Source organism: Labeo rohita, chromosome 15, assembly GCF_022985175.1.
Source record: "Labeo rohita strain BAU-BD-2019 chromosome 15, IGBB_LRoh.1.0, whole genome shotgun sequence".
Lineage (NCBI taxonomy): Eukaryota > Metazoa > Chordata > Actinopteri > Cypriniformes > Cyprinidae > Labeo > Labeo rohita.
In genome coordinates, this window is record NC_066883.1 from 29,647,369 (window position 1) to 29,662,478 (window position 15,110).

At 32.1% G+C, this 15,110-nt stretch overlaps 1 protein-coding gene across 1 annotated transcript in view; it reads right to left on the reverse strand.

Moving 5' to 3' along the window:
• dgkb (diacylglycerol kinase, beta) overlaps nt 1–15,110 on the reverse strand; it is a 63,896-nt gene that overhangs the window by 13,990 nt on the left and 34,796 nt on the right. Inside the window, 2 exon segments of the mRNA XM_051130133.1 lie at nt 183–378; nt 721–811. Coding sequence (XP_050986090.1) covers nt 183–378; nt 721–811 — 287 coding nt within the window.

Consider the following 15,110-nt stretch of genomic DNA (forward strand, 5'->3'; position numbering starts at 1 on the left):
TAGACCCGGTAAATAATTAAAAAAAAAAAAAAATAAAATAAAATCTAAAAACAAATCAAACCAATTACTGAAAAAATGTCAATTCAATTAAATTTTAAAAGGAAGTGTTAAAAAAGAAAATATTCAAATAAATAAATCTATCAAGCTATTTTTGATATGGTAAAGAGTAAATGTTTACATACCTTGGACAGCACAAACAAGTTGTTTGGGGTCAATAATTGGGGTCTTTTTTTCCGGAGACTTCTTCCCTATTCGACGGTGACCCCTCCGTTTCTTACTCTCTCCCCATAGGTTGGAACCACCGTGCATGCTGGGAATATTCAGGATGGCAATGCCCTCCAATGAGATGTTGTTGAGGTTCAGGGTGACACCATCACACTATAAAACATGAGAAAGAGTTGCATGACAGTGCGTGAAACACCTCACAAATGTATACATATTAAATTACAATTATACAATGAGTAAATAAATGACTTAATCAATCAATAATAAATAAATAAATGTTGCATTAGCACTAAGATATTAAAAATAATTAGCTTTTTGTTAAGTAGCTCTTAACCTGAAATCAGATGAAATCACCAGTATCCTAAAAGACATTTAGGCAAATGCACTTTTTTTGTATTAAAACAATATGTTACAGTTCTTTCCAGTGGTTCAGCAGGGAGTATTTAAGTGTTAGAAAGGTGATAAGGCATGTGGTTTCTCACTTATTCCCATTACCTCCACCTCAAGATAATCATGCAGCTTCTTGCAAGTTGCAGAGAAGGTCTCTGAGGTTCCAAACTCGAAGTACCAAAGCTTATTCTTCGTCCTGAAACCAACAAGTTGGGTCAGTTTTTTATGCAATCATTAAGAAAGTGGTGAGGCATTGTGGTTACATTTCTGAGTGGGTAACTAGGGATGCAAAAAATATGGATATTAGTTGATACTGGATATTTTATTTAAACATTTAGATTATGATTCTGATCTTTATAAGAGTATAACAGACGACCTACACATAAAATGCATATACAGTTGAAGTCAAAAGTTTACATACACCTCATTCAGGTAACACCACAGTATTAAGAATCAAGTGTATGTAAACTTTTGAACGGGGTCATTTTTATAAATGTAACTATTATTTTTTCCTGTGCACTATATGTAAATGTCTTTTATGTGAAATATTTATTCAGGACAGTACTAAATAAAAAACTAACATGCATTTTGTATGATCCCTTTTATTTTTGGTAAAATAATGAACATTTTTCAGATTCTGCAAGGTGTGTGTAAACTTTTGACTTTAACTGTAAATATCAGTCATCACTATATGTTTTCCAACAATAAATTTTACTTTTTTTTTTTTTTTAACCAAAGCGGCCGTTTTTATTGCAGGGACAAACATTCAGTGCAATGCAATACAATGATGATTGAAAGATGAACAAATGATTGTTCCTTAAAAGCCTGATGCATCATATTTGATACTATGATAAAATTATGCAATGAGCAATTAAATCAAAATGAATGCTTTAGAGTAATGCATAACCTAAAGTAATCTACAATGACGGTCTGGTCCTCATCTTGGCATGAAAATGATAGATATCCAGGATGACTCAAAAACTGAAGCACATGGCGCAAACCCCTACCATCACAGAGCCCAGCTAGGGTTCAGAGAGGGTAATCTAGCTGCCCCTTCAATTAAGAGTGGGCTGTGGAGCCGGACCCCTGTCCCCCACCCCACACAAAGTCTCTCTGGGACCAGGATCATGATCAGTGACCTCACCAGAACAAACCACCATCTGTTTTCATTACCAGCAGACACACACACCTGAACCTTCTACAGCAGGGACCAAACACAGGATTTAGAGATTTAGAGAATTACACAATCCGAAGCCGAAAAATGGGATCTGGTTAAAGGATAATAAAGGAGATGAAGGACTTAGCAGTAATTGGCATGAAAAGGCTTGAAGGAATAGTTTATACAAAAATGGAAACTTGCTTAAAATGTATAACCATCAGGTCATCCAAAATGTAGATGAGTTTGTTCCTTCACTGGAAAAAATGTGGAGAAATTTAGCATTAAATCACTTGCTCACCAATGGATCTAGGACGTAGATGGAATGAGTACATGAACACATAAACATTAATTTAGATCTTCAGTTCATGAACATTTTACTGTTTCTTGTGAGAAAAATCAAAACTACTATTGTCATATTTACAAACAGAAACTTAAAGGTCTTCACAGCAACCCGTCAAAATAAAAGTTCAGTTTAAATTGAAGAAATTGTGACAGAAATATATTAATTAATGTAATGATAGTACTACTACTACTAATAATAATACAATTATTATTAAAACATTATTTTTTAAGGAATATTCACCAGAAAAATGATTTATTATTTACCAGAATTTATTTACCAGAAAAATGTAAATACACATACAACGTATTTCTGAGATAAAAAATAAATAAAATAATAATCATTAGTTTTTTTTAATAAAAAATAATTATTTAAATATTATTTTTTGATTATTAAAATTTAATGAAACCATTAAAATGGAATCTAGAAAATTAATGGAAAGCGCCGAATTTGGAAAAAAATAAAAAAAATAAAACTAAATTTGTCAAATAAATAAAATGTATTTCATAGGTCCTTAAAAATGTAATATTTGTTCATCTTTTAATAAATTACTGTTAAATTGTGAAAGTTTCATGATTTCAATTAATTAGACATGCTTTTTAATTAATAAAATTTCTTTTGACCATTAAAACAGTCTAGAAAAATCAAAAAAAAGAATTTCATAGGGCTTTAAAAATGTAGTTTTTGTTCAACTTTTAATACACTGCTGTTAAATTGTGTAAGTTTCGTGATTTTAATTAATTAGACATGTTTTTAATCAATAAAATTTTATTTAACCATTAAAATGTAGAGAAATTAAAATGGAAAAAATGGAATAGAGAAAAAAAAACTCCACAAAGATTTTGGAAATAAATAAATAAATAAATACATACATAAATAAATAAAACAGAATTTTGGAAAAAAATAAAATGGATTTGATAGGGCAATAGATCCTCTGCAGTGAATGGGTGCCATCAGAATGAGAGTCCAAACAATAAAAACTGAAAACATCACAATGATCCACAAGTAACTTACAGAACTCCAGTCCATCAATTAACATCGTCAAGCTAAAAGCTGTGTGTTTTTAAGAAACAAATCCATCAAGTCGTTTTTAATGTCAAACCATTGCTTAAGGCTAAAATGAGTCCTCTATCCATAATATTGCTTCCTTCAGTGAAAAAGTTGTTTTAGCTGAATCAGGAGAGAAATATGCACAAATCAAGCACAGTTTCTAACCAAAACTGTTCTAAACAAATATGTAGTGGATTACTTGTGGACTATTGTGATGTTTTTATCAGCTGTTTGGACTCTCATTCTGATGGCACCCATTCACTGCGGAGGATCCATTGGTGAGCAAGTGATGTATTGTAATTTTACATTTCTCCAAATCTGTTCCAGCGAAGAAACAAACTCATCTACATCTTGGATGGCCTGAGGGCGAGTACATTTTCAATAAATTTTAATTTTTCAGCTGTAGGCTGACAAGTGTAGTAGTTTTTCAGCTGTTGAGTACTGCAAAAGAAGAAAAAAAGGTTAATGCATAAAAGTAGTTTTAAGCCATTATCTTTCTAACATCAATCTGTAACTCTGTAATTAAAGGGGCGGTGGCAGGTATTTTTCACCTAATTTCACAGAGAATGGATTAAATTTATATTAATGGCAGCAGCACTTCTTAAATGCCCATAACTCGAATCCGAGCGAAATCCTGGCATCAGTCGCAAATCCAGAGCAGATTATCAATCAGGGGTCCGCGGCGGGGGAAAAAACCTTTTAAAACACGCTGATGTGCAGAAACTGCGCAATAAAAAATGGCCCGCTCTTCACTGGATCCCAGCCCCAACAACCTGGATCTATTAGTATAAGCAGGACAACAATCGCTAAATTATTGATTTCCTCATTAGACTTTTTGTCAGGACCATTTAGTGACGTTAAAAATGAGCTTTCATTAGCCACTTGCAGGAGAACCTCGGCGCCTTTGATTTATAATGTGCAACATGGTCAATATACAGCAGAACGGATGAGGAAAACACGGCGCGCATGCTGAGATCGGCCTCCATATGTAACAACACACACCTCAAAGCACAGATTACACAGACACACACACTTCTTCATAGTGACACTCCTCCCTGAGTGTATTTACAGTTATAGCACAGATTCAGGACATACTGGATGCATGGATTAACATATGGACCTTTATGTTCGTTATGCATCTAGGTAGGACTGCTAATTAAAAGACTGCTAATTAAAAGCTGCGTTAAAATCCAGAGCAGAATGTCGAGTGATAGTTTGTCAGCATAAGTCATTTTATCTGAATAACAAGGGTAAAAGCCACAGGTAACTGTCTGTGGTGTGTATTTGTGAACTTTTTGACTGGATCTCTTACTAAAATTGTGTTTTAGTGTAACAGAATTTGGGTCCAAATGAATGTACTGTATATTTTTTAAACAACTGAAGTAACTTCATACAAAAACTCTATATGAAACATACAAAAGTCTATATGAATTCTGAAGCCATTTTTGAATTGGAATAATAATGGATGTGATTTTACAATCAGAATTTAAACGAATGAATGAAAAATTGAATAAATAAATTAATAGGTAATGAAAATGTAAACAACAACAACAAAAAAACCCTAAAATGAATAAATTAAAATAATATATAAATTATAAAAAATGAAAAAAGTAACTAACTAAATAAATCAATTTCTTCATTGGAATATGGATATTGGAATAATAAAATAAAATAAAATACAATTTTGGAGGACAGATTTACAAAATTTAAAATACTTATATTGCCTTATATACATCCCCTTAACTCCATATTAAAAAAAAAACAGCATACAAGGGTTGGAAAAATAAAATAAAATAAAATAAAATAAAAAACCAGATTATGAATATGGATGAGATTTTAGAGTTTTGGAGGAAATATTTATATATATTTATATATATATATATATATTTAAATTTAATATAATTTAATATAATTTAAAATTTTATATTTTATTTTATTTAAAATAAAATAAAATAAAATAAAATATTGGAATATTAATATGGAGGAGTATATTCAGAGTTTCGGAGGAAAGATTTACAAAATATTAAATATTTAATATTGCCTTATATATGCCCATAACTCCTTACTTAAAAAAAAAAAAAACGCATACATGGGTTGGAAAAAAAAAATAAAAAAAAAAAATAAAATAAAATAAAATAAAATCACTGAAAAGCCATTTTTGAATTGGAATATTAATGGATGAGATTTTACAATCACAATTTAAATAAATAAATGAAAATTTGAATAAATAATTTCAGAATTAATGAAATTGGAAAAAAAATCTAACTAAAATAAATAAATAAAAATAATATATAAATTATTAAATTTTTTTTAAAAAGTAACTAACTACAAATAATTTAAATACTTTTTTTGGCATCAGAATATAAATATAAATAAGATTTCAGAGTTTTGGAGGAGAGATTTTAAAAATTATATTGCCTCATTAATTAAAAAAACAGCATACAAATAATCTATAGCAGGGATGTTGTTGGAAAAAAAGTAAAAACAAAATTAAATAAATAAATAAATAAAAATAAAATAAAATAAAATAAAATAAAATAAAATAAATAAAATAAAATAAAATAAAATAAAATAAAATAAAATAAAATAAAATAAAATAAAATAAAATAAAAGTTGTCCCCTTGTAGAACTTTCAGTATTTCTAACATACTGCAGATCTTCCTAGACCTCACGTCTGATTTCCAGTATTGCAGACATTGGAGCAAAAGATCAGGATAGATTGAGCCACGATGGCTCCTTAGTCGATTCCCTCCACTTAACCTAACAAGAGTGCTAAAGCGACAAATCAAGCCGATCCCTTTGCTCATTAGGTAATTAGGAGCATCTCATCTCTTCAATCGGATTCCCATCTGTTCCGTTCCCTTTCACCGACGCACACAAGTAGAGCTGATAGACGGGTCACAGCTGCACTAAAGACTGAGGGAAAGATCCGTACACGCGCTAGGAGGGGTGCAATGAAATTTTGGATTATTCTTACATTGAAACAGGAGTAAAAAAGCACCAAGTTTAATAAAGTACCAAAACGTGTTTTGAATCAACATTGTCTATTATGTGTCTTCCCAGTGCTACCAAATAAGGACTGGAGGCAAAGTGTCACGGTGGCGTTGTCGACCCGAGGCGACTTTGCCTTTCGCCACTTTCTGCTGCGTCTGAGGAAGGCAAACATGGTCTCGTCATTGATTTTTTCCTTTGACACCTAATCTAACCTGCAGTGATGTACGACCTCATTCTCACACTAATTTCTTCTTTATCTGAGGTGATAAATATCACATTGATATAACTAGCTCTGTCAGGACTGCTCCGACGCACTGGTTTGTAGAACATGACACTACAAGAAGAAGAGAAGAGAGAGAGGAAGAGAGAGGTGTTTGCTGTTCAACAGAAGGACGTTTCAAAGTAAAATCACTTGGCTGGGGTTTTGGGTGATTCTGGCAGCACTGTAATATTCTTCAAACATTCTACTTAGGGTTTGTTCCAAAACTGTAACCCTAAGAACATCACATTTCACAGTTTTATTTTTGTATCATTGAGATACTGTTATAGGTTTTTAATAATATTTTCATTTAGATTTTATTTTAATTCAAGTTAAAGTTTTAGCAATTTAGTTGAGTGTTCTTATTATTTTTTTTTTATTAATTAATTTATATACATATATATATATATATAAACACACACATCATTTTTTTTTTTTTTTTTTTTTTTTTTTCATTTAAGATTAAAGTTTTAGCAATTAAGTTGTGTGTTCTTGTCATTTCCTATTAGTTTTTAGTTTTTTTTATAGCTTAGGTTTTTATTAAATGTTTTTTTTATTTTTTTATTTTGCGTTAAGTTTTATTCAAATTAAAGTTTTACCAGTTTAGGTGCGAGTTCTTGTAATTTTTATAGTTTTGAAACAGTTTTTTTTTAGGTTTTAATAAATGTTATTGGTCTGTAATAATATATTTTTTAAATCATTCAAGTTAAAGTTTTAGCAATTTAGCTGTGTGCTCTTGTCATTTATATATATATATATATACCATTTTTAGACTTTGTTTTAATTTTAATCATAATTTTTTAAAATAATATTTTGAATTATTTTTAATTTAGTTTTTATTTTATGCCAAATTAAAGATTTAGGAATTTTGCTGTGTGTTCTTGTGATTTTTAGGTTTTTATTAAAATTCAAATTATTTTTTTAGCCTTTTTTTGTTTCAGTTTATTTATATATATAAGTTTAACTATTTCTGGTAAACATTACAGTTGTTTTTTTAAAATTTGAGCATTAGTGTGCTTATATATATCATACATTAATTTGATATTATTTAGCATTTTAACAATTTATATATATATATATATATATATGAATATATAAAATTTAATAATAAATAAAATAATTAATTTATTAAAAAATAAAATAATTTTGACTGGTAGTGTATATAGATATAAAATAAAAAAATTACAAAAAAAAAATGTGAAGAAAATTTTTAAACAAATAGACAGAAAAAATAGAAAAAAAAATACTATTCAATATCAATATTCAGTATAAAAAAATTGCAATTAATTATGATAAATTTTATATTATTTAACATATATATATATATATATATATATATAATTAAATTACATTTTAGAATATAATAATTAAATTATAATAACAAATATATAGAAAAAAAAGAGAAAAAAAGGAAAAAATCTATTATTCAATATCAATATTCAATACCAGAAAAGCATGAATAAAAAAGTAGAAAAAAGTTATTATGATTAGTATTATATATATATATATATATACACATCTATTGAATTCCTCATTTTGGAATAATACTAAGGCAGGTATCCCTTGAGGACATAGCAATCCATGCAACATAGAATGCACTGCAACAAGCTGTAAAGGGTAACGCATTGAGCATTTACCTTCTTAACACCGAAACCAACAGTGAGTTGAGTCTATCATCGTCAGGCTAAAAATGATTAATTAATGTTTTAGACTTAAATCCAACTTGTAAATGTGCTTAGTGTGGATTCTTCTATGTTAGACACATAATATGTGACACAACATAGTACAGTATATCACAATGTAGCATTTCATAATGCATAATCAAACCTAAAACCTACTTAAAGACTAAGCTTAAACAGTTCAGTGTGCGCAAATTAGAGCAAAACACTTGAACGTGTAAAGTCAGGCCTGTCATGTGAGTAGCTGAAGAGTGAAGCAGGCTCTCCTGACTCAGGGTGATGGTTAATGGCTGGAGAGTGTGAAGGAGGAGAGGTTCCCTGACAGCTGGCAGCCCTGCAGGAGTCAGTGGCTCCACATGGGGCTGCGGCTACTGAAGAGGTTGCCGTGAAGGCGGAGGAGAACTCAGCAGGGGAAGCAGGCCTTTCTAGTACCGCTGGGTTTTATCTGACTCGCCGTACCGGTCAGAGACTAAGTGCGCATCGGCACCTAAAACTTAACTCAACCTTAACTACACCTCTGTGTAATCTGCGGTCATGATACACCACAATCATTGGTGTGCATGTATAACACTCGTACAGTAAGGGCTTCCCTGTGGAATTCTGTTCCAGTGCGGATGGGGAATGTCTCACAGGCCCTGCAGATGGAGACCAGCATCTGCCAACTGAGTCTAAGAGATGCAACACAGGTAATCAGATGACAGCAAGTCCTGGCACGTCTACAACATGAATGAACTGAGACTAAACCATAGAGGATCTGGCCCATGGCCATCAATCTGAAATCAAACACAACGGGGTCTTCCAACAAGCCCACTAATGAAAGGCAAGTTGTTGGGATTTCAATCCTTCATACATTGACTGATTGCACAAATGCTACTGTAAGAAATTATGTCATAAAAAAAAAAGTGTTCACTCAAAAATGATCATTCATGTTGTTCCAAATCTATATTGCCTTCACACTACTATTCAAAGTCTGTGGTTAGTAAGTGTTTTAAAAGAAATTACTACTTTTGTTCAACAAGGATGCAATAAATTGATCAAAACTGACATTAAAGACATTAATAATGTTACAAAAGACTTCTGTGACAAATGCCAGTAAATCTTCAAGAAAATAATCAGTTTTCACAAAAATATTAAGCAGCACAGGTTTTTTTAAGACTGATAATAGTAGGTATTTATTGAACAAATCACATATGTGACCCTGGACCACAAAACAGTCATAAGCGTAAATTTCTCAAAATTTAGATTTTTACATTATCTGAAAGCTAAATAAATAACCTTCTGTTGATGTATGGTTTGTTAGGATAGGACAATATTTGGCTGAGATACAACTATTTGAAAATCTGGAATCTGATGGTGCAAAAAAATCAAAATACTGAGAAAAGTCTTTAAAGTTGTCCAAATTAAGTTCATAGCAATGCATATTACTAATCAAAAATTAAGTTTTGATGTATTTACGGTGGAAAATTTACAAAATATCTTCATGGAACATGATCTTTAATTTATATCCTAATGATTTTTGGCTTTGGATTTTTTTTTTAAAGAAAAATCGATTAATTTGACCTATCCAATGTATTTTTGGCTATTGCTACAAATTTACCCATGCAACACATGACTAGTTTTGTGGTCCAGGGTTACATATTAGAATGATTTCTGATGGATCATGTGACACTGAAGACTGGAGTAATGATTGCTGAAAATTTAGATCTGATCACAGGAACAAATTGTTTTTTGACTATATTAAAATAGAAAAGTTACTTTAAATTGTAAAAATATTTTACAATATATCAATATAAATATAAAACCTATACATTATATACAATATAAAACACAATATAAAATGTTTTTACTGTCTTTTTAATTAAAAAAGACCACATGGCCCATGAGCAATGCCGATGTCTACGTCATCCACCCACAGAACCCTCCATGTATGACCAATACGCACAAGCTAGATAAAAGTGATTCTTACATTTTAAATATGGATATTTTTCTTACAAAAATGCATCGATTCGCTACAGGAGGCCTTTATTAACCTCCCGGCACTTTTATTATGGATGGATTCACTTTATTGGACTTGTTTTGGACTGATGAAGAGAAACATCTGTCTATGCCATTCTAAAGCTTGGAAGTGCCAGGATAATTTTTAATATAACTCCAACTGGATTTGTCTGAAAGAAGGAAGCCATATTCACCTAGGATGCCTGAAGGGTGAGTAAATAGTGGCTAATTTTCATTTTTGGATGAACTAACCCTTTAAAAGGCCAGTTCACTCAAAAAATGAAAATTTTTCTCACCCTGATGTCATTTCAAACCTCTATCGCCTTCTTTTTTCTGCAGAACCTAAATAAAGATTTTTCAACTTCTTTTTGTGCATACAATAAAATTCATTTGGTTACAAAACATTACATATTCAAAATACCTACTATATTTTGTGTTTCACATAAGAAATAAAGGGAATCCTGGGTATTAAGACTTGTTTGGCTTAATATACCACATATAATGTCTCATCAGTGAGCGTTTGAACCTTCTGTAAAAGTTGCATATGAGTCCCTCAGTTGTCCTCAGTGTAAAAGAGATGGATCTCAAAATCATAATCATTGTTGGAAAGGGTTCAAATACACAAAAATGCTAAAAAACCAAAAAATTTCTGAAGAATAGCAGGCAGTTTAACTATTATTTTCTCTTGTGGACTATATGTAAATAGCTTTTATGTGAAATATGATATTTAGGTCAGCACTTAATAAAAAAAAATAACATGCATTTTGTATGATCCCTCTTATTTTCGTAAAATAATTAACATTTTGTAGATTCTGCAGGTGTATGTAAACTTTTGACCTCAAAATGTATTGCCTTGTTGGCATTTCCACATCCACACCAGGTGTGAAATGAATTAATGTGTCATTTATTTTAGCCATATGACACTGACCAGGTAGGAATACTTGAGCTCTACTGAGCCGTCTTTGAAACAGCCTACCGCTGACCAGAGTATCGCCTTAAGGGTGACACGCTCAGCCTGAGGCGATCTTCTTTAATTATTCTCTGTTTAACCTTTCCTCGAGTCGGAGGGTGGCTGAACCATAGAGGGCCGTTTAGCGTAATGAGGGTCCTCATCAAAAAGCTATTGCGAGAGCTAAGACTGTTTGACCCACTGCTCTCTGTCTCTCCCTCTCTTTCACACACACACACATATACGTATGTAAGCCATCCCAGCAGAGCCCTGGGCACCACCGCTATGCACACTGCTCCTCATTTCAAATGAAATCGCTGGTCTGACTGGGATGTCATCTATAATTAATGACCACTTCAGAGTGTAATTTATTGAGATCTCACCTGTGGCCCTGTCCTCATCCCTGCTGGACTTTCAAACCCCTCCCTGCTCCACCTCCTCATGTTCACACACTGCGTACATACAGAAATAGCAGACGACTCCACCTGATGTTCGCCACTTCGCATACTGAATGTTAGAAGATCTCGCACTTTGCACAATCATGTCAGGTATCAACACTTCAAAAAAAAAAAAACGTCACACCATAGAGAAGGAACACATTGCATTTGTTTATACAGCAATATTCCTAAATTGAAGTCATTACAAAAACTAAATTCGGTCATCATTTGCTAAACCCTCATGTGGTGTGTGAGGGAACCCTGGGTATTAAGACTTGTATGGCTTAATATAATGTAAATTATGTCTCTTACTGAGATTTGTAGTAGAAAACCCATGAAAGATTCACATTATTTAATCAAATTCACATCGTTTTATACATATTTTGGACTGTGGGGGGGCACCATTATTTCAATTATGTGAAATGGTTGCACTTAGTGAGCACCTGCCGCTACCTTTTGCTATTTTTAACACAACTCGGAAAATAAAATATTGATACAATGACCACAACTACTGAAAGAGCTTACAGGTGGTGATGGTTATAAGCGTAGGCCTAAACCAAATGCCGTACCATCAATTTTTCCTTACAAGGAGTCTAAACGCCCCTGGATATCGAGTGAAATCTGTGCTGAGAAACTCCTTCAGTGGCTGCGGCGTCACGACAAGCGTCCTGCCAGGATGGCATCTAGCATTTCTTGTCTCTGCCATTTGTGAGCTCTTTCAGTAGCTGTGGTCTACCAAAAGCCTCAAAGGCATCAGGGATAAAGTGGAAAGAACAAAGATGTGGATTTTTAGGAAGTTTTATTCGTCCACAGGCATCTTCCCATTTTTTTCCTCCTCTTCTTATAGGTAGGAAAGCAGTGAAGACTTGCATCACTTCCCTTGTTGCCTGTCGACTGAAAATTACAACCAAAAGCCGCATGTGGCATCGTATCAGTATTTTATTTTTCAAGTTGGGTTGCGGTAAAATTAGCAACAGGCAGCGCCAGTAGCTCACTAAGTGCAACCATTTCACGTCATCAAAAATAATGGCGCCCCTGTAGTCCAAATTACGTATAAAACAATGTGGATATTTTAACAACATTGTGTTTCCTTGTGGAGCATCAGTTGGTGTTTGAACCTTCTGTAATAGTTGCATTTGAGTCCCTCAGTTGTCCTCAGTGTAAAAGGATGGATCTCAAAATCATACAGTCATTGTTGGAAAGGGTTCAAATACACAAAAATGCTGAAAAACCAAAGGTTTTGTGGGACCTGATCAAACAAGGGACTCATGAACAACTATTACTGAAAAAAAAAAAAACAGCTGTGGATCATTCAGGTAACAACACAGTATTAAGAATCAAGTGTATGTAAACTTTTGAACAGGGTCATTTTTATAAATTCAACTATGTTTGCTCTTGTGGACTTGTGGATCTTTTATGTAAAAAATCTTATTCAGGTCAGTACTAAATAAAAAATAACATGCTTTTGTATGATCCCTCTTATTTTGGTAAAATTAACATTTTGTCAATTCTGCAAGGTTTGTGTAAACTTTGGACCTCAACTGTAAATAACGACTAAAATCCAAATAATGTCTTAAAAATCTAGCAAAAAAAAGTTAAGTCAAATTTTTTATTTTTTGAATAAAGGTCTTATATTCTCACCACAGTTGCATTTGTTTGATCAAAAACACAGTAAAAATTGCAATATTGTAAAATATTATTATAATTTAAAATAACTGTTCATCCATGTCGAAGACTGAAACAGAAGAGAAAAAATTGTTGAATAAAGTTATTTTTGTTTTCTTTGAACACAAAAAATATCCTCGTAGCTTTATAAAATTACGGTTGTACCACTGATGTCACCTGGATTATTTTAACAATGTCCTTTCTACCTTTCTGGGCCTTTGATGGTGGTAGTTTTATTGTTGTCAGAATCAGAAAGCTCTTGGATTTCATCAAAAATATCTTAATTTGTGTTCTGAAGATGAACAAAGATCTTACAGTTTGTTAATTACTCACGACAAGAGGGTGAGTAATTAACAACAGAATTTTCATATTTCCGTGAACTATCCCTTTAACACAGTTTTACTATGGAATTTTAGTGTAAAACTTAGCTAAATTGCATTTTTATAGTTAACAACCACAAGACCACAAGTCTAAAAAGACTTTTTCGCATCATCTCGAAGACCGAGATTATCTCGGAACCGCATGAACGATCAGTGACAAGAGAGAAAGTGTACTTTAACGAGTCCACGCGACACTGCCACACTGATTGTCTGCTTTTAATCCTCGACCTCATTATCACCCTCTGGTCTTACTCCAGCAGTAAATTAATCTATCTGCAAAGTGTCAAATCTTCTCACCTTCCTCCTGGTAATCACCCGAGGTGCAAATAAAACCAGGGAGCCGGGTTCGCTCAAGACCCCGCGTCCGTTATCAACAAGATGATGCCGCGTTATAATTAAAAACCAATTGGCCATTGTTTGGTTGCTCATTAAGCTGATCAAATATTTGTGTCTTCACTAAGGTCAACGCAATGACATACAATAACAGGCGGCGGGAACAAGAAAAAAATGTTTGAGATTGGAAAAGTTGCACAGAAGCAAACAGCCAAAAAGGCATAAAAATATGCTAATTTTAATGCAACACCATTTTAAGAAAGACTGTACGAAGCAACAAATAAAAACAAGAAGTTGAACTGTAAAACTGTCCTTTCTTAAGGTTTAAAGGAATAGTTCACCCAAAAATGAAAGTTTTCTGAATATTTACTCACCCTTAGGCCATCCAGGATGTAGATGAGTGAACAAATTTAAGATGAAAATTTGGAGAAATTTAGCAGTTCATCACTTGCTCATCAAATGATCCTCTGGAGTGAATAGGTGCCGTCAGAATGAGTGGGTTTTTATTTTATTACAAACAACTTTTCACTATACAAAACGTTAATCAATGGACTGGAGTACAAATCTGTTCGGATGAAGAAACAAACTCATCTTAATCTTAACAATTACTTTAATTAAGTTTGACTAGCAGTCAAACATTTTTGAACAGAAAGATTTTTAATATTTTTTAAAGAAGTCTCTTCTGCTCACTAAACCTGCATTCATTTAATCCAAAATACAGCAAAAACTGTACAATTTTTAAATATTTTTACTGCTTTCTAACTGAATATATTTAAAATGTAATTTATTCCTGTGATCAAAGCTACATTTTCAGCATCATTACCCCAGTCTTCAGTGTCACATGATCCTTCAGAAATCCTTTAATATGCTGATTCGCTGTTCAAGAAATTTTTGTTTATTATTATTATCAATAGTTAAAACAGTTGAGTACATTTTTTTTCAGAATTTTTTGATGAATAGAAAGACCCAAAGATCAACATTGACCTTGCTTGGAGTCAGTATAATTTATTTATTTATTTATTTATTTATCGGAAAAGAGATTAAGAATAGAAATTAATACTTCTATTTTGCAATAATGGTTTAAATCGATCAAAAGTTATGATAAAGACATTTATAATGTTATAAAAGATTTCAGATAAATGCTGTTCTGAACTTGCTATTCATCAAGAAACTTGAAAAAATTCTATTCGGCTGTTTTCAACATAATAATAATAATAATAAATGTTTTTGAGCAGCAAATCAGAATATTAGAATG